General features: G+C 56.6%; 1 protein-coding gene across 2 annotated transcripts in view; it reads left to right on the top strand.

Moving 5' to 3' along the window:
• PACS1 (phosphofurin acidic cluster sorting protein 1) overlaps positions 1-15,951 on the top strand; it is a 140,120-nt gene extending 124,169 nt beyond the window's left edge. For both annotated transcript variants that reach the window (XM_079930524.1, XM_079930525.1), the window contains exons 11-24: positions 1,334-1,414; positions 3,063-3,178; positions 3,317-3,452; positions 4,756-4,860; positions 5,563-5,669; positions 6,341-6,495; positions 6,631-6,741; positions 7,374-7,476; positions 7,889-7,931; positions 10,114-10,156; positions 10,408-10,543; positions 12,748-12,974; positions 14,168-14,287; positions 14,450-15,951. In XM_079930524.1, the coding sequence (XP_079786650.1) occupies positions 1,334-1,414; positions 3,063-3,178; positions 3,317-3,452; positions 4,756-4,860; positions 5,563-5,669; positions 6,341-6,495; positions 6,631-6,741; positions 7,374-7,476; positions 7,889-7,931; positions 10,114-10,156; positions 10,408-10,543; positions 12,748-12,974; positions 14,168-14,287; positions 14,450-14,565 (1,599 nt within the window). In that variant the 3' untranslated portion in view covers positions 14,566-15,951. The remainder of the gene's footprint in view (positions 1-1,333; positions 1,415-3,062; positions 3,179-3,316; positions 3,453-4,755; positions 4,861-5,562; positions 5,670-6,340; positions 6,496-6,630; positions 6,742-7,373; positions 7,477-7,888; positions 7,932-10,113; positions 10,157-10,407; positions 10,544-12,747; positions 12,975-14,167; positions 14,288-14,449) is intronic.
• The last annotated feature ends 9,046 nt before the right edge of the window (positions 15,952-24,997 follow it).

Below are 24,997 nucleotides of genomic sequence, written 5' to 3'. Positions count from 1 at the left end.
GTCCCAAATTGAGTGAAACCATCTTCAGTCTTAAGTCTGATGAAGAGTTCTCTGGGAGCGTGGACTCTGTTATCATCGGTTATTCATACAGACAATGTGTAAATGAGCTAGCGGTGCAATCTGGAGGCAACCTGCTGTGCGCGGCTCTGAGCAAACCGTCTCCCCCTCAGGGGTCACAGGGTCTGGATAAAGTGTGTTAGGTTAGTTTGGCAGACGGCTCAGAGCAGTGGTCCTCAACCAAGGGTGATTTTGCCTCCCAAGGGACATTTGGCGAGGACTAGAGACATTTTGGGTTCTCACAGCGGGGGTGATAGGGGATAAGGGGCTGTTCCTGGCATCTAGTGGGTGGAGGCAGGGATGCAGCTCAAATCCTGCACAAGATGCCCCTGAGCAAAGAAAGACCCGCCCCAGATGTCGGCGGTGCCCACGTGGAGAAACCCTGGCTTAGCGTATGGTGTGGGCCTACTTTTGTGGTCCTTGTTCATTGGTTTGCTGAGTGGCCCCTTGAGCTTATTAGGCCATTTCTCTGTACTCTGTTATTTACTCAGAGAAAAGGCTTTGGGTCATTGGGAGGAGGTGGGATATCCTTGATCCTTTCTGATTCCCTGGTTCCCCACAAGAACCAGAGACCCACTGAGGCCAGGACCTTCCCCATAGCTAAGATCCACAACCCGCAACTGCTTATGATTTTGACATTGGTGTCTGCACAGCCAGAAGCAGCATTAGCAAATGTGAAAAATCTGGTTATGTATCTGTATTTGCAAAGTCCTTTTTTAATATTTATGAGAAATGCCAATAGAAGTTGGGAACAAAGGGAGAATTATTTCACACCTAAATGGCTTAGTATATTCTGTTTGAGGGTTTTCCAGATGTTTCTACCAAGCAAAAAGCATTTGGCTACCATGGATGTCTTTAGTCTCGAAATCAAAGACGTGAACTCTGAGATTCCCCTTTCTTCTGAGCAACTCTGACAGCAGAAGAGGCCCTGTGTGCCCCTCCTGGGCAAGAGTGTTTACCGAATCCAGGGTTAAGACTGACAGATCCCACAGCCATGCCATCTGAACGTTGAGCTTCTCTTTCCTGGTGACATCTTGTGAGAGTCAGAATTTCTGGGTTCCGCATTTCGCTGTTATTAATTTAATGATCGCAAAATAACTGACCTTTCCGAAGCTCAGTTTTCACAAAAATATGCTCCTAGTAAGATGAAAGTCCCAAAGATTTTATGAGGTCTTCAGATTAAGTGAGAGTATTTTAAGCTTCCAAGGGACCTAGAAAACAGGTTAGAGTGGTGGTTATTTGGATTGATGATGACTAATTATTATAATTTTTGCAGATGGAATTGGCTGCTTTAGAAAAAGTCAAATCTGCTTGGATTAAAAATCAAGATGACAGCTTGACTGAAACAGACACTCTGGTATGTATGGTTTGGGCTCCTGTTTCAGCTGTTTAAAATAGTCTTTGGTACCTTTAGAAACAAAGGCAGAAAGATCCTGACGACCACCCTGAAACTTTGGCTTAACTCTGTGGACTTGTGAATGTCCTGCGTGCCCTTCCTCCCAGCATCCTTACCCGTGGAATATAACGCTGTTCCCCAAACTAGCAAACTAGAAGTGTCCCCATTCTGCCCTTTAGTTAGATCTGATCAAGTGCTAATTTAGATAATTTCTCACTATCTGTCACCCTCGTTTACTGCTCAGATACGATGACCAGTATCTTCCCCCGAAAAACCATCCCTGCCTCCAGGTTGCTTTTACAATGGCCAGACAGCCCACAGCATTAAGTCTCCAAGTGATTACTAGTCAGCTCCTTCCGCTAAGAGATGCTGGAGCTGCTCAGGGGCGCGTGGGGTGGATCGGCTGGGCTGCCCAATTTAATTACACACAGGTTGAAATTCCACACGCATACACGTGTTGAGCACTGAAGGTGCAAAAATGAGAACACCGTGGATCCACCTCCGGGAGGAAAGCCAGCCGGGGCACACCTGGCGCAGAGGCTCTGTGGGGCCCGGGAAGGACAGAGCCATTCACCTGGGGGTAGGGCGTCTGAGCTGGGCCCGCAGGTTCTGCCACAGTTCAGCCGGTGGGGCTGGAGGCCGGGCCCAGCAGATGGGAGGGAACAGAGAACTTGACCGAATACCATCTGGGGGTGTGCTGCACATCCGCCTTACGGGGGGAGCTGCTAGCTGAATGGAGGCCGAGGAGGAATTGTTTCAGGCTTATGTTTCCTACAGTAAATAATGCTGCATTAAGGATCTGGTGTCTGACAAAACCTTAGGTTGGATTCAACATTACTGTAGTTCACCCATAATCCGAGTAACCCATCTTCCACTTTGGCCCATACTGCACAGCGGTCGTTTCAAAATGAAGTTCCAGGGGCTTCCCTGGTGGCGCAGTGGTTGAGAATCCTCCTGCCAATGCAAGGGACACAGGTTCGAGCCCTGGTCCGGGAAGATCCCGCACGCCGCGGAGCAACTAAGCCCCGTGTGCCACAACTACTGCGCCTGTGCTCTAGAGCCCGCGAGCCACAACTACTGAGCCCATGTGCCACAACTACTGAAGCCTGCGCGCCTAGAGCCCGTGCTCCGCAACAAGAGAAGCCACCACAATGAGAAGCCCGCGCACCGCAATGAAGAGTAGCCCCCGCTCGCTGCAACTAGAGAAAGCCCGCGCACAGCGGCGAAGACCCAACGCGGCCAAAAATAAATAAATAAATTTTTATTTTTTAAATGAAGTTCCAGTCATGTCACTTCCTGAGTGAAACACTCTCCTTCCCACCTAGAGAAGCTAGATCATCAGCCCAGGTTTGTGGGCTGTCAGTTCATAAATGTAGGGTACAGATTGAATAGCAGGAGATGGTGCCTGGTACAGCGGGTGCACTCAGCTAAATTAAACAGTCACGGTGTCCTCGTCGGGTGGGGAAGGAGTTGTAGAACCCTGTGCTTCCCGGAAAAGAGAGCAAGGGACTGACTTTCTTGTGACGGTCATGGGCCCTGGCAGGAACCACGAGGCTCCCGTGGTCACCAAGGGGAAGTAACCCTCACTGCTTCCTTTCCTCCGTGGCAGGAAATCACTGACCAGGACATGTTTGGAGACGTGAGCGCAAGTCTGGTTGTGCCAGAGAAAGTCAAAACTCCGATGAAGTCCAGTAAAACGGACCTCCAGGGCTCTGCCTCTCCCAGGTACTCAGGGTTGGAAGAAGCTCCTAAAGCGTCGGGTAGAGCGAGGGAAGCCTAGCAGGAGGGGCCTCAGGAAGCGGGGGCAGGCCATGGCTCTGGGCCAGGGGGCTGTTTAACCGCCTCCTTCCACGTCTGTGGCAGCAAAATGGATGGGGTTCACACCCCCCGGCAGAAGAGGGGCACTCCCCTGAAGGAGCGGCAGCTCTCCAAGCCCCTGAGCGAGAGAACCAACAGCTCCGACAGCGAGCGGTCCCCAGACCTGGGCCACAGCACGCAGGTACCCCGGCCTGTCGGGCGCCCCTGGACCTTGGTCTCTGTTCCGTTGTCTCCTTGGGCGGTTGGGTGAAGAGGAGCGGGGAGTACTTTGAACGGCTCTGAATAAAGTCTTGAAGGCAGACCTAAAGGGGGACGTCTAGCATGCTTGTTATTGCTACTGCTGAGGAATTGGTGGGGAGCCGGGGACGGAGCAGGAGACTCTGGCTCGTTCTGCCCCCATCAGACCTTAGTGGAGACTGTGCGGGGACAGTGGTTCTAGGGACAGCAGCCATCGGCTCTCACGGGACGTCTGCTCTGAGCTCTGATACCCTTAGTGCTGCTGTGGGCCAATTAGAGTGGTTTCAAGCTGGCACGTCAACAGTATTAAAATGTTTTGATTGAGGGCTTCCCTGGTGGCGCAGTGGTTGAGAGTCCGCCTGCCGATGCAGGTGACACGGGTTCGTGCCCCGGTCCGGGAAGATCCCACATGCCGCGGAGCGGCTGGGCCCGTGAGCTATGGCCGCTGAGCCTGCGCGTCTGGAGCCTGTGCTCCGCAGCGGGAGAGGCCGCAGCGGTGAGAGGCCCGCGTACCGCCAAAAAAAAAAAAAAAAAAAAGTTTTGATTGAAAGACCTAAGAGTGGCTGGGGCAGGCACAGAAGGAACTGGCCCTCGGGAGTCCTGTTCCCTCTGAAGGTCAGTCTCCGGGGGAAGGATTCTCCCCCGACAGACCTCCTGCTCTCCTGAGGTCAACAGCAGGCCTGTTCGTTTCCCTGCTACCTATCATTGGAAGGGAAGTTTGTGTCCATGTGGCTTTCTGAGCTGACGCTCTTATAGCTGAAAATGAACCCTGAAAATGAACCCGGGACTAGAATAGCCTGGTGCCTGGGGCGAGGTATTGTCCTTCTTGTTAATCACTGTTCCTGAAATACCTTTGTTCGCTGTGCCGGGGGAGCTCCCCACACAGCCTCCTTGCTGCTCTCATTAGTTCTCTCCCCGGCGTTGCCCTCGTTTTCCATCCTGTGAGCGCCTGCTTGCTGTCGTCTTCCTCCTCCTCTCCTGCTGCCCTGCTTCATTACCCTTCGGGGCCCTTCCTGCTCTGGCAGGACGGCCAGCTGTGCCCCTGGCGCACCAGCCTGTGTTCTGAGGCCTCGCTTTGCTTGTTCCTGATCCCCCTCCTTCCTTCCCCTTATGCTCTGGCCGGTGGGATACCGGGTCTCCCGCACAAGTCCCTGGTAGCTGTTCTCTGAACACCCCTGCCCCAGGAATTCTCAGCCTTCCCCTCAAGCTCCCTGGGGACTGCCCAACAGACGCTTTTGTCCTTGTAGATTCCAAGAAAGGTGGTATATGACCAACTGAATCAGATCCTGGTGTCGGATGCAGCCCTCCCAGAAAACGTCATCCTTGTGAGCACCGCTGATTGGCAGGGCCAGGTAAAGTATCGAAGGTCGCAGGGCTGTGGAGGAGAGATTCTGGGGAGCGAGAGACAGATTTGAAAGGCAAGGTGTGGGGAAATAGGAAATCACCCCCCTTTCTCAGGCCCCCCTGCCCCGAACTTAGCCCACAGTTCTGGACTCTAGTCCCAGTCCCGTCGTCTTCCCACCTGTGGGGCTTAAATCACCAATTTTCCGTACCTCGGTTTCCTCAGCTTTATAAACACGGCAGTATCACCTGTCATGCCCGCCTTCCTGGCCCTGCGGCTCAGGCAGCATACCGGAGGGGAGGTGCCTCGAGGAGCACCAAGGGCTGTGAGATGCCAGAGGCGCCCTGGTTTCCACAAAGTCCGCCCAGCAGGGGCAGGGCAACAGTGGCCCCTGTCCCTCCCGCTCCCGTCGTCCACCCGGTTAGATCCCGGGGCCACCTAGCGTGTGGGCGACAGAGGCCGCGTTAGAATCTAATGTGCCCTAGGTCTTCCCACATTTCCGTATGAGCCCATCTACGTGGGGTCCGGCCCCACCTTCTCCTCGCTGGCTGCCGGAAGCCTGACCTTTGCCCGGCTGTGATCTGAACGACAGAGGATGGGGCCCTGCAGCTCGGTCTGGGCCTCGCTGCCCTCTTGGCCTGTGGGGAGGCAGTGCCCCTGCTGCGTGGCCTCACCTGTGTCCCTGCTCCTTTCCCTCCCCCACCCCACGCAGTACGTGGCAGAGCTGCTCCAGGACCAGCGGAAGCCCGTCGTGTGCACGTGCTCCACGGTGGAGGTCCAGGCCGTGCTGTCCGCCCTGCTCACCCGTATCCAGCGCTAGTAAGGGCTCGGCTCTTCTCCTGCCCTTTGGGGTTCCCTCTGACCTCATCCTCCCACCCTGATTTCTAAGCAGTGAGAGGACCTCCTGGCCTTATCAGACCAAGAATTCGTAATTGGTACCTGGTTGGGCAGCGTCAGACCGTGGTGTTCTGATGCCCTGCTGGCCCCAGAGGGTTGGGGTAAAAATGTCACCTTCCTGCCCACCTGCCTCCCCACCTGGTCTCCTGCCACACCTTGAGTTGCCTCGTCCTCTTCTTAAGCCCATGACGAAGAAGGCCGGGCAGAGAGAGCCCAGGGTTTTACAAGACCTTTTACTCCCGTCCCTCCGACTACCCAGAGTCGGGGCCTTCGCTCCGTGGGAAAGAGCTGCGGGCTTTCCCGGGTGTCTGGGCTCATGCCCACCGCCAGCCCCAGGGTGCTGCTGAGTTGTCTCCCCGTGAGCCTCAGCCAGTTCTGCCTTCCTTCTAGACAATTCCCTGTCCTCTCTGATCCTGGGTTTCTCTCTGTTTGCGAAAGCGCTGTGGTTTATTGCCTCTCCCTGTATTATTTTGTTTATTGGTTTGCTTTTCCCCGTGGGCTGTTGAGATCGAGTGAAGTCTGAGCTTGGGGCCTTCCTCTGAGCCGGACGCAGGCCCCCCTGACCCAGCCGTGCCTTTCCCCGTGCTTCCCAGCTGCAACTGCAACTCCTCCATGCCGAGGCCGGTGAAGGTGGCAGCGGTGGGCGGCCAGAGCTACCTGAGCTCCATCCTCCGCTTCTTCGTCAAGTCGCTGGCCAGCAAGACCTCCGACTGGCTGGGCTACATGCGCTTTCTCATCATTCCCCTCGGTAAAGGCTCAGCAGGGCCCACTCCTGAAGCGGGGTGGTGGCGCTGGGTCCCAGGAAGTGACGGGCAGGGAGACCGAAGGCTGGGCCATCATTCACCCCCTCACCAGCTCTCCTTGTCTGGTTTCCACCTACCAGGTTCTCACCCGGTGGCCAAGTACCTGGGCTCTGTCGACAGTAGGTATAGCAGTATCTTCCTTGATTCTGGCTGGAGAGATCTGTTCAACCGCTCAGAGCCCCCGGTGTCAGGTAACGGCCCCTCGTAAGGGACCAAGATAGAATGTGGCCTGATTTCTGGAGAGCCAGGGGCGAGGGGCGTGCCGCTTCTCTTCCCTGTGGCGTGTTCGTTTTTTTCAGTACTTATTAAAAGGAGGCCCATTAAGCGCAGCCCTTCCACTCTGGATGTGTTTAGTCTCTGCTATTTGCTCTGCACAGCTGGAAACGAGGGCTGTGAGGGTGGCAGGGAATATGAATAACGCTCCTGAAAGACAGAGGAGAGGTGGCAGGAATGGGCGCGCAAGCTTGGGCTCTGCGGGGCCGGGAGGTGGTCAGTGCTCCCACAGGCCTTGCAGGGAGTGCCGGGCAGACGTTGGATGGGGAGGGCAGGCTGTGGCAGTGGTTCCAAGGTTGCTGCAAGCAGAGACGGAGGCGGGGGCGAGCCAAGCCTGGGAGGGGCAGGCTGGGGAGGACAGCACGCAGATCGGATGGGAGGACGGCTCTTTGCTCCATGATTCGTTAGATTCAAGCCAGTGGGTCTTCAGAGCCCTTTCTCTGCCTCAACTCCTGGGGTCTTCTGGTGGGACGCAGGAAGGGGGCTCTCGGAGAGGGTTTTCGGGCTCACTTGCTGAAATGTCGGCGTTTGTCTCTTGACTTCTCTGCAGAGCACCTGGACGTGGTTGGGCGGGTGATGCAGTACGTCAGCGGCGCGGGCGTGACGCACCAGCTGCCTGTGGCGGAAGCCATGCTGACCTGCAGGCACAAGTTGTAAGTTGACCGAGGGGTTTCTTAAAAACAGGTTGGGTGGGCTAGATAAATCTTAGGTCTCCTTTGCTTTTTCATACTTTCCTTCTCCCCACCCCATTTCCCTTGGTAAGAACTCAAGAGGATATGAGAGTGTTTTTTGCTGCCTCCCCCCAAGGCGTTCCCTTCCTTGCCTGGGCCTCCCCACCCGTGTGGGCGCCCCTCAGTACAGACCCGGGAGCAGTGGTAGAGTGTGCAGAATCGGAGCTTCTGCCTCCATTTGGTGGCTCCTCGCGCCATCCTGAGGCGCCGTGGGAAGATGCTGTGTAGTGTCTGGACTCCCTTAAAGCCACAGTAAAACATGGAAAGCTTGTGTCCCCATCTCTCCACGAAGTCTCACCCCCCAACTGTAAAGCTTTCCTATCTCTCCCAACAGCCCTGATGAAGACTCGTATCAGAAGTTTATCCCCTTCATTGGCGTGAGTACAACTCCCCTGTTCTACGTACCCCACCCACCCCTTCTCCTGGCCTTCCTGTCCTGCACGTGCACACGTGCGCATGCACGCGCACACACACACACACACACACACACACACACACACACACACACGACTCATCTAGACAGCGGTTCCCATCCGGAGGCGATTTTGCCCCCAGGGGACATCTGGCAGTGTCTGGTCTGGAGACAAGTTTGGCTGTCACAGCTGGGGATGGGGGTGGTACCGGCATCTCATGGGTGGAGCCCAGGGACGTGCTAACCATCCTGCAGGGCACAGGACAGGCCCCCGACAGAGAGTGATCCAGCCCCGAGCGTCAGCAGTGCCGAGGTGAGGGAGCCCCAGGCTGGGACAGGCACCGAGCTGTTCCTTGCAGTGTCCTTTCCCGATCAGGGGCCGTCCCCAGCTCACCACGGCTATCTCATGTTTATTACACCAGGCGCTGAACTTGGCGCCGTGGCCTAGGGAGTGATGTCCAGGGCATTGGTTCTACAGGCTCCAGGGAACAGAAAGCTGCCTCGCGGATAACGATAGATGATACTCGTAGAAGTCCGAGGAGTCGGTAGCCTTCAGAGTCGTGTGGACACCAAGCGGAAGAGGCTCTTTCCTCCTCCTGCTTAGTCAAGGCAGAGTCTCTACACGAGCGGATCTTGAACATAAAAGGAAAACCTCTTGGGTGTCTTTGGTGTCAGGTGGTACCGGCCTTTGCTGCACAAAGGCCTAGGCCACAAGGCAGAGACCGACCGAGAGAGGGAGCGCAGAGGGGACAGAGCCAACGCCCTGCCGGGGCCAAAGCACGACACAGACGCGTGGCTGGGAACTCTGATTTCCATTTGCAAGACGATTGAGTTTCTCTTCCAGACCAGCTGGTATCTTTTCCTACAGTCTCCCCGAGGATCCTCCCAGCTTCTAGGGGAGATGGGGCATGTGCGGGGGAGGGGCCCAGCTCCCACTGTCCCTGTTCTCTGTTCGTCCCAGACCCTGGGCATCTCGAGAGATCTTGGGAGAGGCCTGATCCTGGGGAGATCCTCCGTAAAGCCTCCTGTCTGCCTGGTCCAGTCAGTCCCCATTAGCCACTGGGGCTGCTCCCACAGCCCCGCCGCAGGCCCGGGACCGTGGCCCGTAGCCGAGGCTGGCAGTCTGACCCACATCTTTGTGGCGCTGTGGGGTCTTCATGGAGCTGGGGGTCACTGCCTACTCCAGCCTCGCAGCAAGACAGAGGGATAGAAAAAATTAAAAATTCAAACAAACAAAGGAGCTGGCAGCCTTGTGCAATGCCAGAGGAGTGAGGGGAGAGGAGTCGTGTCCAGAAGTTCAGGGTATCGATGTGTTACTTTCTGGGAATTAAAATCAGGATGTGTAGAGGATCGGGAACAAATTTCAGCGAAGGGCAGCATTGTGCTCTGATCCGTGTGTGACCCCTGCTCCCTACCGTCCCCGGGGCCCAGCTTCCATGACCTCCCCGCCCTGCTGTGCCTCTGCAGGGTGCTGGGATTCACCTGTCACCTCAGGCCCCAGCCCTGACCTTCATGGTCTGTCTCTAGATGTGCCCTTTGCTGGCCACGGGAGGGCCCCCTTCTGTCCTTCCCAGAATTCTCTCAGAGGAATTTAAAATTCTCTGGGGAGCTGAAATGGACACCACTGCCTTGCGGGGAGGGAGCGGCGGTACTGGGGACCCCCTCCTCATTGGTGTTCCTCCAGATTCCAGGAAGTCTGGAAAGGAGGGGCCTGCTCCCAGCGTGTCAGCGTGTTCCAGCTGTTCGCTGGGCCTGGTGCAGCACACGCGCCCCCCCAAGCCCCCGCCGCACCCCGCTCCTGTCTGCCGAGGCTTTCTCCCGGTCCTCCCCTCTCTCTGACATGAGACGACAGCCTCCTGCCCAAGTGGTCTTAGAAGAAATGAAATCAGGACACAAAAGTGCTTCCCACCCTCCAGGTGGCCTTGCCTGCATCCCCAGAGAAGAGCTGCAGGTCTCCTGTGCCCCTGACTCATTGTTTGCAGCTGGGCTTTTTCACATCTCTTTAACTATCTGGTCTGCTCGGGATCGGCAAAGAGTCTTAAAGCCTACGAGCCAACAGTGTGCGGTGGCGGCCGCTGGTTCCAGCTGATCAGAGCACGTCCAGCTCTGGTAGGAGGATCTAATGCGGCATCTCTTCTCCCTCCCAGGTGGTGAAGGTGGGTCTGGTCGAAGACTCTCCTTCCACTACAGGTGAGCCTGGGGCCCCTTGGCCTCTACAGGGTGAGGGTGGTGCCTTGCCGTCTCCTTCCTATTCAAACAGGCCAGAAGGCGAAGACTCAGGGGGTCCCAGGCCAAGGCAGAGCTCGAGCCTCGGAGCGAGGCAGTGGCCGGGGCGGAGTGGGGAGCAGGCTGCAGCCGAGACGGGGGCGCCTCGACTTCCTGGCACCAGAGGGTCGGGACGGCTTCCCCTGCCCAACTGTGTCTGTCTGTCCCGCTGGCAGGCGATGGTGATGACTCACCCGTGGTCAGCCTTACCGTGCCCTCCACGTCGCCGCCCTCCAGCTCAGGCCTGAGCCGAGACGCCATGGCCACCCCTCCTTCCTCCCCGTCCATGAGCAGCGCCCTGGCCGTCGTGGGGTAAGCCTGTCACCGGTTCCTGTCTTTCCTGCCACGTCCTTCCATCGGGGCAGCAGCCCGACTGATTTCCCTGCTGCCACAGCGTGTAGGACGGTGACACTGAGCTTGGAAGGTGGCGGGGGGAGGGAACGAGAGCAGTGGAGCTAGGTCGCTGGCCAAGCAGGTCATCACACAGCTCTGCAAATGCAGGCTCCCGTCTGTCCTGTCTGCCTCACAGGTATAAGGTCGAGTGAGACAAAGGGCAGAGAGGCCCTTGGCAGCCTGTAAAGTGCTGTGCATGTGTCTCGTTGTAGGACTGCCCAGTGTGGTAGAGGGAGTGTGGGCGTGGGCGTCACACACACCCGGATTTGAGTCACGGTTTGTGTTACGTCCACCGTGTTAGCTTGTGTTAAAGAACAGATCACTCAGTGACACCTGTTAAAGCAAGAGAGACTTTCTCCACGTTGGGAACAGTCACCGTAGGTGTCGGGACCACCTCGATGGGATTTTGCAGTGAGAGAGGGACGGGACCTGACTCCAAACCCTTGAGCAGCTGGGTTTGCAGTCCAGGAGCAGCGTGGGGGCAGCGGATGGAAAATCACCAGGAGGAACGTCGGGAGTGAGGAGGGGTGTGATTCCGGCTAAACGGACCTGACAGGAGCCTTGCTGGCGACACTCCTGAGGGAAGGTGGAGGGTGCGGAGCCTAATCAGAGATCCAGGGTGACCAGAAATGCGGGCCGGGGGCTTCTTGCAAGAACTGGATTTTCCAAGGAAGTGCACAGGTGGGCCCGGGAAGAGGTGCAGGAGCCTGACTAAAGTTTGGTCAAGCAAAGAATCTTTGTCGCTTGGGCGAGTTACTAAGCCTCATTTCAACACAGTGAAAGTAAAGGTGAAATAGCCCCGTCGGTCTTGCTGTGAGGCGGAAGCGAGAGCGCGCATTAGTGCCTGGCCCGTGGGGGTGCGGCTCCTTCCAGGCACTCAGTCCATCCATCACTGAAAGGCTGCCGCGGCCAGTGACACAGGCAGGACCCTGTTCCAGAGCCCAGGCTCCTGGGCCCCAGCAGCACCAAAGCCACAGAGAGAGTGCTGTGAACAGTCAGGGAGGGGTGGCTGTGAGGGGGACGGGAATTTCTTTAGGATGTCAAATATCCAAAGTTTAGACCAGGCGGGCAGGGAGGCCTCCGGGAGCTGAGCAGAGCGGGGGTGGGCGGGAGGGCAGTCCCACAGCGGGGCTCAGGGAACAGCCTTCGAGGTGGGAAAGGGCTGAAAGGAGCCCCTGCTCCTTCTTCCTCCCCGTTCCCTTTCTTCTACCCTCACCTTCCTGGTCTTCTGGTGATGGTCCCTATGGAGCAGAGAGGGTAGGCCCTGGCCAGTGGCTTTTCCAGAACCCCCAGTGACAGAATACGAAGTGTTCTCAGGGCGGAGCCCAGACCCCAGCCCTCACCCTCCCTTGCCCTGTCTTCCCCCTTCGCTTCCCATCGAGGGTCTGCCGCTGACTTGCCGAAGTGCATGAAAAGGAGGAAATCCCACCACAGGTCACATTGTGACCTCACGGTCCAGGCTTCCTGGGGGCCTGGGGGCCAGCCTTGCCCCGACCTCCTTTCCCATCCAGTTTAAGCTGGGTTTTTAATGGAACCACTGAATCCAGGCAGAAAGAAAGACGTCAGATGACTTTTGTAGCCTATTGTGTCTGGCGCCTCCTTTCAAGAAAACATCAGCTTTTTTTCCCCTTGGAGCTAAAATTATCCCTGAGCTAGAAGCGCCAGAGACGGGAGGAAGCCACAGGCCGGCCTCCGCCAACTGCCCCCGGGGCCGCTCCGGAGCCGCCACGGTGCTCCCTCCTCTGCCCCACTTAATCTCCCCCACGCTTGGTGGGGTTCTGCCCCGGCTCTGCTCATGAGGGGTGTGCATGTGTGTGTGTGTCCTTGTGTATGTGGGCGCACGTGTGCATGCACACACTTTCTCCCTTCGTTGCCTCGTTCCCGTGTGACTTTTTATTCGGTTCCCTCGTGCGGACTCGGGTCTTCACCCTCTCATGGCTGTGTCCTCAGATCAGCCTGATTCTCCACTCCCACACCAGCCAGTGCTGTGAGGCTGGAGGGAACCCGGAGCCACTTAGCGGGCGCCTCCCCCGGCCCCTCCCAGAGCCTGGCGGGGTCCTCTCCACCCCGTCTGCCCTGTGGTCAGGAACTGAGCCCGCTCTCCGGCGTCGCCCCTTCTCCAGGAGCCCCAGCAGCCCATATGGGGACGTGATTGGCCTCCAGGTGGACTACTGGCTGGGCCACCCTGGGGAGCGGAGGAGGGAAGGTGACAAGAGGGACGCCAGCTCCAAGAACACCCTCAAGAGCGTCTTCCGCTCGGTGCAGGTTTCCCGCCTGCCCCACGGTGGGGAGGCCCAGCTTTCCGGCACCATGGCAATGACCGTGGTCACCAAAGAGAAGAACAAGAAAGGTAAGTGACATGTGAGGCCACAGGCCATCAGGGCCACCAGGCCTCCCCGTCTGTCTCGGGGGCTGGGACAGGACGTGCTTCTGGGAGACTGTGGACGAGGACAAAGGCAGCACACGTATCATGTGATCCAGCCTGGGGTCCCGCGGGGGTCCCGCCTCACCTTGTGGGACGAGGCCGTTCCTTCTGTCACAGAGGAGACCTCGCTCCCCAGGGGGTCACTGGTCCCTGCCTGCAGAGCATCGGCACCTGAGGGGCTGAGGCAGTTTTTGCTGCCATAAAGAAGGGAGGCTTTCTGGCCACCGCCCTCCGGGATGGACGGTGTGACAGGGGAGGACATGTCCCCCTGCCACAGCCCCACGGAGCGGAGCACTTGCACCCAACCCTGGAGGCCACCCAAGCCTTCTGAGCAAAGGGCATGGCTGTTGTTAAGAATCCAGGGGAACGGAGCCCAGCCCAGAGGAGAGGGTGGCTTCAGCACCAGCAGTGGCGGGGGAGCGGGTCCCGTGCACTGGGAAAATGAGGCAAGAACCGCCACGGCCAGGCCACCGTGGGGACGTCACTCGCTGCTGTCGGTCCCCGTCGGGAAGCCACACAGCTGGCTCTGTGCCTGCAGAAGCCGGCAGGGTGACTCTGGGGCGCTCGCAGCCCCCCAGCCGTCAGGAAGGGGCTTCCTTCACTGCCGGGCCCCGCCTTCCTCCTCTGGGCGCATCCAAAGCGGCTGGGCTTTTCCGTTCATGCCTCTCTGGAAGAGCTCCCCCGGAGGGCGGCCAGGGCCATGCCAGACCCACAGCCAGGAGCCGTCCGGGCACCCAGAGACCTGCCTAGGGCGTCCCGGGGCGGAGCTCACGCAAACCCTGCCGCAGGGCCTCCCCGCGCAGGCGCATGAGCTGGTGGGAAGGAGGCACCCGACAGGGCAGCAGAGCCCCTGCCCCACAGGCTGCCGGAACGTTCGAGCTGGAAGGGACTCGGAGACCGTCTGGCCCTGGGTCCTCGTTATTCAGTGAATATATCGAGGCCCAGGGAGAGCAGGAGCTCGCAGACCCTGATACGTAGCCCGGAGCCAGGGAGCAGGGGAGAGGAGTGGGCTGTCTGCCGTTCACCTCCCTGCCCTTGGGGGGAGAGGGCAGTGGACGGGGGAGAGTGGTGGCCGCTTTTCAGGGGCTGTGACAAGGCGGTTCCTGCTTGCTTTCCAGTTCCCACCATCTTCCTGAGCAAGAAGCCTCGAGAAAAGGAGGTGGATTCTAAGAGCCAGGTCATCGAAGGCATCAGCCGCCTCATCTGCTCTGCCAAGCAGCAGCAGACGATGCTGAGAGGTGTGGGCGGGGGAGGGGGGAGGGGGCACAGCAGCAGACGATGCTGAGAGGTGTGGGCGGGGGAGGGGGGAGGGGGCAGGGGGGCCGCGGCCCTCCCCAGCGACCCTGGGAAGACGGCCTTAGCAGCCCCGGTCACCCCCTCGCCTCCCCTGTCACCCCCAGTGTCTATCGATGGAGTCGAGTGGAGTGACATCAAGTTCTTCCAGCTGGCAGCCCAGTGGCCCACCCACGTCAAGCACTTTCCAGTGGGACTGTTCAGTGGCAGCAAGGCCACCTGAGGGCACCGTCTCCTGGCTACTCTCCCTCCTGGCACTGCCACCAGCCTCACCGCCTGCAGGCAGGGGGAGGCCAGCAGGCCCAGGCCCAGCGTCCCCTTTCCTGGCCCCGGGGCCTGCATCTCCCTGGCCCGGTCCTGAAGGCCACTGCCACCGGGGACGCTGCTCCCCACCCCCACACCCCACCATGCTGGGTCCCATCCGTGGGCAGCCCCCGCCCTCCCTCTCTCCTTTTCCTCCTCTCCCTCCGTTCCAGGCCCAAGGCATGTTGATTTTGCCTTTTGGCGGCCAACCCTGGTCCCTGGAACTGAGTCCTCCGGGCCTTCCTTCGCCTGACTTCCAACCTCTTTCTCCACGTGGCACCAGTTCCCTTCCCGGAAACAGGAAACCCAGGGTCCTGGCCCACAGCAGGGGCTCCAGCCTCCCCCATCTCCCCCAGGATCTCGTTTTCTAAAGCTCAGCTGCCAGATGCCACTCAGCCGGACCCCCTCTAGTGGGGCCCAGAGCCAAGGCCACTTCCCACTGCTGTGGGCTGACGGGGCACGAACCCTCCCACCCCCTCATCCCAGGACAGCATTTCTGAGGCCACGCGTGGGTTTCTGGGGTGGAGAGGGCTCCGTGGTCTCGCCCGTGCAAGGGTTCACCGCGCCCAGGTCCCCTGTAGGTGCCGCGCGTGTCCCTGAGCGGTTCTTTGGTTGTCCGCCCAGCCAGTCTCTCGGTGGTTCCGTGTGACTCACCTGGGCGCTGGTCCCTGTCCTTGGGTCTCCCCCTGTTGATGGCTCTCGTCCCCAGCCTCCTCCCCCACACCCCCAGCACACCTCCGCCTCTGCCTGCAACTCTGCACCCGGAGAGATGGGAGGCAGCCCCATCCAACGTGTCGTCTGTGGCCCCGGTCCCTGCGGCTCCCTGCTCCCCGTGTCCATCCGTTTCCTTTCGCCGGTCTGTCTTCCCCTCCTCACCTGGAGCCCTGGCCTGGACAGGCCCCGTCCTCCTAGCCAAGCCTCCCTCTCTCCACGGCCTCAGGGGGCCTGAGCCCCTCAGCCCGCACCATCGGCCTTGGCCTTCTCGGGGAGACGCGGAGCGCGTGGGTGGAGCTCCAGCTGCAGCCCTCCCAGCCCGTCAGCGCCTCCGGAGCTTTGCCGTGGCCCTCTCACCCCTTCTAGAAGTTTTTGCACAGAACTTCATTTTGAAAAGCGTTTTTCTCATTCTCCATACCTCCCCCAAACTCCTCCAGCCCTTCCCCCGGCTCAGCCCTGCTGTCCAGAGCGTCCCTGGGGCTGTGCTGCTCACTCAGCCGGAGGGAGGGGCGGGGTGGGAGGGACTAAGAGGATGTTGGATTTTTCATTCAATAAACTGGTGATTTCTTACCAACGAGCAAGCCTTAGGCTTCTGCGCCTCTCATTGTGACACAAGATCTGTCCAGCCTCGTCCCCACTTCACGCCGCGGCCACTTCACTCAAAATCAACTGGGGGGACTTCCCTGGAGGTCCAGTGGTTAGGACTCTGCACTCCCACACGGGGGCCCTGGGTTCGATCCCTGGTCAGGGAACTGGGATCCCGCAAGCCGCGCGGTGCAGCCAAAAAGGAAAAAAAATCAACTGGGAACTGGCTGGAAAGAAGCAGTTTCCTGTTTGCTTGGTGATAGAAACAGAGGTGTGAAGGTGTGTTGCCCAGCATGAGGCAAGCCGAGGTCAGGAACAGACGTCAACACCGTTCCCACTCCGAAACCCCATTTTTCTCTGGCACCTGCCGTCCCCAGATCCCACCTCCCAAGGCAATGACACATCGTCGGCAGCTTCCACTCTTCCGACTGGAGATTAGAACTCCGCTTCTCTCCCGCTGCTAGGCTGACGTCCTGCCACGGTTTCAGAAAGTTGGTGAAGTCTGAGGCCCAGGTGGAGGGAGTGAGCTGGGGTCCATCATCAGGCTCGCCTTCCTGTCCGCCCTTAACCTGAGAGGTGACGGTCAGAGCTCCTGCTTCCTGGAAGCCTGGCTCTTCACGCGCTCCCGGGACAGAGGCCTGCACGCCAGTGCCCAGAAGTGGGAGCTTGCGTGTCCCCCCCCCCCCCCGCCACCGCCACCACCTGCAGGACACAGCCCCAGAGGAGCGGACGGCCAGGTGGGGCAGGCTGTCACTGGCTCCCCAAGTCCTGTGGCCAGGTCACCTAACAGAGGGAGGCTCTGGGACCCAGCAGTGCGGCCACCCAGGCTCTCTGGGCCTGGAAAATGGAACCAGTGCCCATCTTCCAAGGGTCAGAGTCTAGTCAGATACCGGAAGTTGTCCCAGAAACGCAGTCTGCACGCGTTACTTCCCGGATGAGGGGTACAAGCCGGCCAGTGAGAGGAAATGCCAGGAGAGAGCGAGGCTGAGGTGGGCTAGACGGGGTACAGAGCCAAGGCGCCCACGGAGGCTCCGGCAGGGCAGGGGCCTGGGGACCTGGGCGCTGGTGGGGGGCCCGAGCGGGACGGGCGTGGGACAGGTGGACTCAGGTCCCAGCTCAGAACCGAGAGGGGAAGCAGACGACGGAGAGACGAGCGTGAGGAGGCGTGAGGAGGCGGCGTGAACTCCCTGCCGACCTGACTCCAGCCTCGGCCTCCTGCCCGTGGAGACCAGCACCCTCCCCTGCCCCTGCCCTGGCCCAGGGTCCCTCCCACCTTCTCCAGGGCTTCCTCCTGCTGCGCCCCCTCTCCTGCATCATCGGTTCCCCCACTCCACCAGGTGGTTCACGTCCACGTGCAGACGCGCGGTAATAGCTCCCTGGTTCTAAATCCCCTCTGGCTGCCACACCACGTCTCTGCTCCCCTTACAACGAAAGTCTTCAAAAGGGGGTGTTGCAATGTAAATAGAAGTGAGAGTTTTCTTTCTTCTGAGAGCAGGGAAAACAAAGGGAACAGCAAACAGGCTAGAGAAGAAACAAAACCTGGCCTGAAAGAGTTAATCACTCCTTGGTTTACTTTAACTGTCACTAATTGGTAGTTAAATAGATTTGTACTTTATAAAGCTAACCTCCCTGACACTACGTAATTTACATTCGGCACCTATCACCCCTAACTCTTACGTGACTTACATCCCGTGCCTCTCACTCCCTAACCTTATTACCACCCCAGCACTCACATTCTGTACGCCCCTGGTAACAAATCGCCCCCTATCATTTCTGCATTTCAGAAACAGGATCACTGGCTGATAAACCAGAGGCAAACGGACACAGTTACCAGACTGCCAGACCCCAGTTACCAGGCGGCCTGATGCCATCTGTGACTGCTTTGAAATAATGCAAAGGAAAAGAAGAATGCAAGACCTTCACTACTTTGATCCTTATCTTATACCCCGGACTGCAAGCCCCACATATAAAATCTTCCCTGATTCCCAAGGAGGGAGGGCACAATTCTTGAGGCACTAGCCTGCTGTGTCTTCCCTTCTGCCTGGCAGAAAATAAAGCCATCTTTCTCTTCCTCCAAAATCCCTGTCTCCGTACTTCTGTTCAGCCTTGGTGCACAGGGAAGCCGATATTTCGGCAACAGGGGCTGTTCGGGTTCCCTGTCTCCGGTCCTCCCACTCCTCGGGCTCGTTCCTCACTTCCCCATCAGGAGTTAGGAGTTCCTTTGCCAAGGTCACTGATGACGTGGGTTGCCAGGTCCAAGGCTCAGTTTTCTTGTCTGACTGACTAGGAGCATCTGATGCACGTGATCACTCCTCGCTCTGCCTGTAGACGGCGCTCTGCTCTCCCCGCCCCACCCCCGGCCCCTACCCCTCCCCGCCTCTTCTCTGGCTGCTCTTTCTGGGCCTCCCTTGTGTCCTCCTCATCTTCCCGACCTCTGGCCTCCCCTCTCCCCTCACCCAGCCCCAGGGTGGGAGACACTCCCTGTGTTCAGACTTCCCGACTCTGTAGTTGCTGAGGCCGGAATCTTTAAAATCGTCCTCGACTCCCCTCTCTTACACCCAGCATCCAGTCCCCCCCCCCTCCCCCGGCAAATCCTATAGGCCTTCCCTTGAAGACAGACCCAGAGCCCTGCAGCTCCTGGCCTCTTTCACTGCTGCTCTCCTCTCTTGTCTGGATGTCATAATAGCCTCCTAATTACCTCTGCTTCCATCTACTCTTCCCGTAGCCTATTCTCCACACAATGGCCAGAGAAAGCCTTTTAAAATGTTAATTAGATCGCGTTAAATTACTGATCCAAACTGTCCAATGGCTTCCCACCCCACTAGGAATATAATCCAAAGACCTCCTCACAACCTCCAGGGCCTACCTGATCTGACCTGCCTGGGGCTGCTTATCTGATCTCTTCTCACTCTACCCCTCACCCACTGGCCTCCTCTGCATTCCTCAGACACACGGTGCACATACCGCCTCAGGGCCTTTGCACGAGCCATCCCGCCCCTGCCCATCCTGCTCCTGCCCCTGGATCCGTACGACTTGCTCCCTCACTCTGGTCTCCGCTTAAATGCCACCTCAGAGAGGCCTACCCTGTTCAGCCTCTCTAGAACAGCACCTCCCTTTTCTCTCACCCTTTCGTTTTTCTTATTAGCACTTCTCACTCCTTGGCATTTAATTACTTGTCTCTCCCCACCAGAATGTAAGCTCCAAGAAAACAGGAACTTTATATTTTTTTCCTACTCTATCCTTGGCACCCAGGATACCACCTGGCTCATCATAGGTGAACAAATACATGCTTGCTGACAGAATGAATGAAAAGCCTTTGCGCTGCTGGAACGGATGGGACTCCTCATCCACAGTTGCTACTCAGACCCTTCAAGGCCTCAGCCCCAAAGGACGCCTGAGTTTTCTCTTAGGCGTGGAGCAGCAACATAGACTCTTACTCTGAGCAAAGAGGAGGTAGAGGGTTGTTCAGGAATGGTTTCCAGGATTCCAAAGGCGAGGCAGCTCTGGTGGAAGATGCGCCCCAAGACGACTCCCAGGGGCCAGGCCAGAGCACAGCCGCCCACGGGGCCGCCAGAACAGAAATGTTCTTTAAAGGCAAAAGGGTGGCATTTTGGTGCAGAAGGTAGAGGAGCCACTATCTGATCTGCACACCAACTCCGGACTGGTTTTATTTTTTAAATAAATTCATCTATCTATTTGTTTATTTATTTATTTATTTTTGGCTGTGTTAGGTCTTCGTTGCTGCGCGTGGGCTTTCTCTAGTTGCTGCGAGCGGGGGCTACTCTTCGTTGTGGTGCACGGGCTTCTCATTGCGGTGGCTTGTCTTGTTGCGGAGCACAGGCTCTAGAGCGCGCGGGCTTCAGTACTTGTGGCATGCGGGCTCAGTAGTTGTGGTTCATGGGCTGTAGAGCGCGGGCTTCAGTAGTTGTGGTGCACACGGGCTTAGTTGCTCCGTGGCATGTGGAATCTTCCCAGACCAGGGCTCGAACCCGTGTCCCCTGCATTGGCAGGCGGATACTTAACCACTGCGCTGCCAGGGAAGCCCCCAGGTTTTATTTTTTATTTAAATAAACTCTTGGAGAACTCCCGGGAGGTCCACTGGTTAGGACTCCGCGGTTTCACTGCTGAGGGCCTGGGTTCAATCCCTGGTCGGGGAACTAGGATCCCACGAGCCGCCTGGCGTGGCCCATATAAATAGATATATAAATAACCTTTTATTTTAGAATAGTTTTAGACTTACAGAAAAGTCTAAGATAGAATCTTGCAAAGATAGAATCAAGAGTTGCTATGTACCCCTCACCCAGTTTCCTCTATTGTGTATGTGTTCCATTGGCATGTACATCTATCATAACTAATGATGATGATTAACTAAAGTCCACATTTGACTCAGATTCCTTAGTTTTTCCCTAATGTCTTTTCTCAATTCCAGAATCCCATCCAGGATGCCACACTACGTCTAGTACTTGGGGCTATGACATTCTCTCAGACTTTCCCTATTTGGGGTGACCTTGACAGTTTGGAGGAGTCCTGGTCAGGCATTTTGTAGGATGCCCCTCGACTGGGATTTTTCAGCATGCCATACCAAGGGTACATGCCATCGGCGCGATATCCCCGATGATGTTAACCTTGATCATTTGACTAGTCAGGTGTCACCCTCTTTCCAAACTGTGCTCTTCAGAAGGAAGTTACCAAGCACAGCCCACACTTAGGGAGTGAGGAGTTTTCCCTTCATTACTTGGAATTCTGTACCACAGATTTCAGATCAATGTGTTCAGCTACTGTACTTTCATCACCCACTGCTGTGTCCAAGGACTAAGGGCAGAAATCGCCCTGTCACGGTCACTACGGACATTTTCTTTTAGCCAGGCTGCTGCTGAGTGCTTCCCGTGGTTTACTTCACTGAATTCTTAGAGCAGCCCTAGGAAATTGATTCAGCTGATATTTCCTTTTTTTTTTTTTTTTTTTTTTTTTTGCGGTACGCAGGACTCTCACTGCTGTGGCCTCTCCCGCTGTGGAGCACAGGTTCCAGACGCACAGGCTCAGCGGCCGTGGCTCACGGGACCAGCTGCTCCGCGGCACGTGGGATCCTCCCGGACCGGGGAACGAACCCGCGTCCCCTGCATCGGCAGGCGGACTCCCAACCACTGCGCCACCAGGGAAGCCCTGATATTTCCTTTTTACCAAGGAGGATGCCAAAGGTCAGAGAGCCTCGCCTCCCAATTCTCAACTCTCATTTCTAACCATTTACTTGACTTGAATACACCCAGCCATCTCGAACCTCATATGGCCAATACAGAACTCTCCATGTCCCTTGCTCCTCCCCAGTCTTAGTAAGTAGCACCAGCATCCCTCCTATTACTCAAGCCAGAAACCAATGAGCCAGCCTCTGTCATCTTGGCAACTCCTGTCCATTCTGCCTCGCAAGTGCCTCACTCCCTTGCTAGAGGCCTTCAGTGAGTGGCTTCCTAATGCCTTTGAATACAGCTGCCCAACCCCACGGTCCTTCAGCCAGCGCGGTCTCCCCACCCCACCTCTCTAATTTCACTTTAAGTAGCTTCGCCCCCCCCCCCACCCCCCCAGTGCTCACCACCCTCGGGCCACACCTGAACTTACAGTAATCAGATCCCTCCTCCTCTCTCCACCTTATACGCTCTCCCTGGCCTGCTGAGTGTCCCCTTTTCCTTTAGGATGTAGCCTGCACATCACCTCCTCAGAGAGGTCTTCCCAACTGCTCTGCCCCAAACCCCACTGTTAGTCTCTACCTCGGTCCTTTCTTCAGTCGGGACATCCACTGTCACCTGCAAAAAATGTCTGTACCATGTTAGAAGGAGAGCTTCAGGGAGGGCAGGGACTCAGGCTGCCTCATTGCTGTGTCCCCAGCCCCCATCACTCTGGCACAAGGCAAACGCTCAAAGGCCAGATAAAGGAATGAGCAAGGGGGAAAGTCACTTGTCTGACACACTCAGAGTGGCCAAGAAGGAGCCAGATTTCTAACCCAGGTCATCGGACTCCAGGCCATCTCTCAAGGCCCTGCTCAGATCCCAACTTGCCAACCCTCCATCTGTCCTACATGTATTAAGTTCCTACCGTGGGCCAGTTCCTGTCCTAGGTATGATGACACACGGATGAATCTAGGGCTGGGTCTTTACCTATACCTATAAGGAAACTCTGAGCCTCGCAGGGGAGACAGACAAATAGACAATTGCCACAGAGCATGAAAGTTTGCTTGGGAGCACACAGGAGGGGCAGCTAAGCCAGCCTGGGAAGGGGTGTACAAGAAGATGTCTCAAAGGAAACGATGACCGACATGACAGGTGTTCTGGTGCGGGAAATAGCAAAACTAGAGATTAGACAGAGTCTGGCCTATTCTGAGACTCACACGTGCTTTAGTGGGGCTGAAAGCAATGGTGAGTGATGGGGCAGAAGAGAAAGGAAGTGGCCAGAGCACTGAGGAGCCTTGTAGATATTATTGTTACTACGCTGAGCCAGAGCAAGGACTGTGTAATTTATCGTGAGATCAGTGGGAGCCAATAAAGGATTTTAGGCAGAAAAATGAGATGACAGAATTTGTTTATTTTTTATTTATTTAGGTTGTGCCGGGTCTTAGTTGCAGCAGGCAGCTCCTTTAGCTGTGGCTCGAGGGCTCCTTAGTTATGGCTTGCCAGCTCCTTAGTTGCGGCAGGCGGGCTCCTTAGTTGTGGCATGCAAACTCTTAGTTGCGGCATGCTTGTGGGATCTAGTTCCCTGACCAGGGTTCAAACCCGGGCCCCCTGCATTGGGAGCGCAGAGTCCTAACCACTGTGCCATCAGGGAAGTCCCTGAGATGAGAGAATTTAGAAAGATCACCTTGCTACAACATGTTGGAGGAAATAAGAATGAAAAATGAAAACCGGAGGAGTTCGAAGGGTGTGGCAGCAATTTAGAAAAGATGTGATGAAGACATAGACTAAGATAAGGGTAGAAGAGGAGGTGGAGGAAAATGGAGACTTGAGTCCTATTTAAGAGGCAGAATCGAGGTGTAGGTGGCTGGTTAGAAAACTGGGTCGAAGGAGAAAGAGTCGAGGATGGGGACTGGCCGTCTGCTGGGTGAACCGGCCAATGCTGGAACATCCCTGGAGGAGAGTTGGGTGGGAGATGGTGGGTTTAGGGCAAGGTGGGCGTGTGCTATTCAGAGGTGGAGTTGAACATGTAGGTCTGGATGGAGTGCAGGGAAGTTCTCCGGGCTGGATGGAGATTTGAGTACCCTTAGCATGGGGAAAAGCCGATCTCAGGGAGACGGTGAGATGGGTCCTGGCCGGGCTGAGCTCCCTCTGTCCTGACCACACAGGGCACCTCCTGGCAGCACCAAACATCTCAGCACCCGTTATCTTCAGACTCGCCTATTTGCTGCCTTATTTGTTCCTCACTTTCAATCTGAATGTGTTTTCCCTCCAATGACACCCTAAGCAGAGACTGCCCTATATCTCATGTATACACTACATGAAATATAGGGCTCTCCATACACTAACACAGGGTCTGTCAAATAGTAAACTTGATGATACTAATGATAATAACTACTAGTAATAGTGTCTGTTATGTAGAGGGCATGATGTTAAGGTCTTAACTCTGCTACTTTATTCTTTTCTCTTGAGGACCCAACAAGGTAGGTATCAGGAACCTCATTTTACAGATGAGGAAACAGATGAAGTTGCAGCGCATGCCTAAAGCTCCCTGGCCAGCAAACGGAGAAACGCAGCTCTGGACGCAGCTGAGTCCGCCCCCAAAGCCTGTGTGCCCTCCCGCTAAGCAGGACACGGACCTTTCCAGTCTGGCTGGGAGGCCACAAGGAAGAGAGGGTGCAGATTTGCCCCGTGGCTGCCAGGACAGGCATCAAAAGCCTCTCAGGGGAGCTCTGAGCAGACTTGATTCTTAGCTCAGTGGCAGAAAAACTGGCAACCACAACCAAAACTGGCACCTTGTGTTCAAGGTGAAACAGCTCCTCAGGAAGTGGTGAGCTGCCCGTCACGGTCACGGAGGAGGGGTTGCATGAGACATGGTCTTTAAGGAAGCTCCAATCTTGAGCGCTTATGGGTGAACCTGCTCATGTTTCTCTTTTTCTTGGCTGTGCCATGCAGCATGCAGGATCTTAGTTCCCCGACCAGGGGACGAACCCGTGGCCCCTGCAGTGGAAGCGTGGAGTCTTAACCACTGGACCGCCAGGGACGTCCCGACCTGCTGATGTTTCAAGGGGGATGATATGCTTGGGAAAAGCACCCACCCCCACTCCCACTTCAAAGAAAAGGCAGGAAGCTAGCCAAAGGGAAAAGATTGACTTAAGAAAGCAGATTTCAGTGCTTCCAAGGATCCAAGGGGAAGGGGTGGGAGCAGTGGGAGTGATTTTCAGGGAGAAAACAATGTTGAAAGTAGCGAGAACAACTTCTGCAGACATGGGACAGGCGGAGGCAAGCTGATGAGCTCCGTGGAAAATGGCGTAAGAATCACCATTGGGCATGGACTCCTTCCTTTCTTCTCCATTAACTGAGCATCCATCAGCAGCCTGGCACCAGACCAGCAGCTGTGGGGTGGGGGGTCGGGGAGTGGGGAACAGAGCAGGGTGAAGTAACAGTCCCTTCCCTTGGGAGAGCACAGCGTAATCCTCAGAGACAAGATAAAAAGCCGAGTGGCTAAAAAGATTGAACACATGCAAGGTTACGAACTGAAAGCAAGATAAGAGCCTGAGAACCCGGCAGGGAAGGCCCAGCCTTCCCTCTACGTGGCACACAGGGAGAAGCAGGGCCAGATGCCTAAAGAGAACCACAAAGAAACCACGGAAGCCTAAGGCTAGCAGAAAAGCTGGAACAGGAACCCAGCAAAAATCATAAAAGGAGATTGAAAAATCTTCTCTCCGTTTACCTGGAAAAAGGTGATAAAAGGAATGTGCTCCTTTATTAGATGGAGAGAGAGCACAAGGTTAGAAAGCCCGGGCTTTGTGTTTGAGCCCGAGTATGTGTGGTGTGCATGCATGTACGTGGGCCTGTAAACCCATGCACGTGGAGGTGTGAGTGTGGCACATG

Source organism: Stenella coeruleoalba (assembly GCF_951394435.1).
Source record: "Stenella coeruleoalba genome assembly, chromosome: 8".
In the NCBI taxonomy this organism is placed as follows: Eukaryota; Metazoa; Chordata; class Mammalia; order Artiodactyla; family Delphinidae; genus Stenella; species Stenella coeruleoalba.
This window is presented reverse-complemented; position numbering and strand designations above follow the sequence as displayed.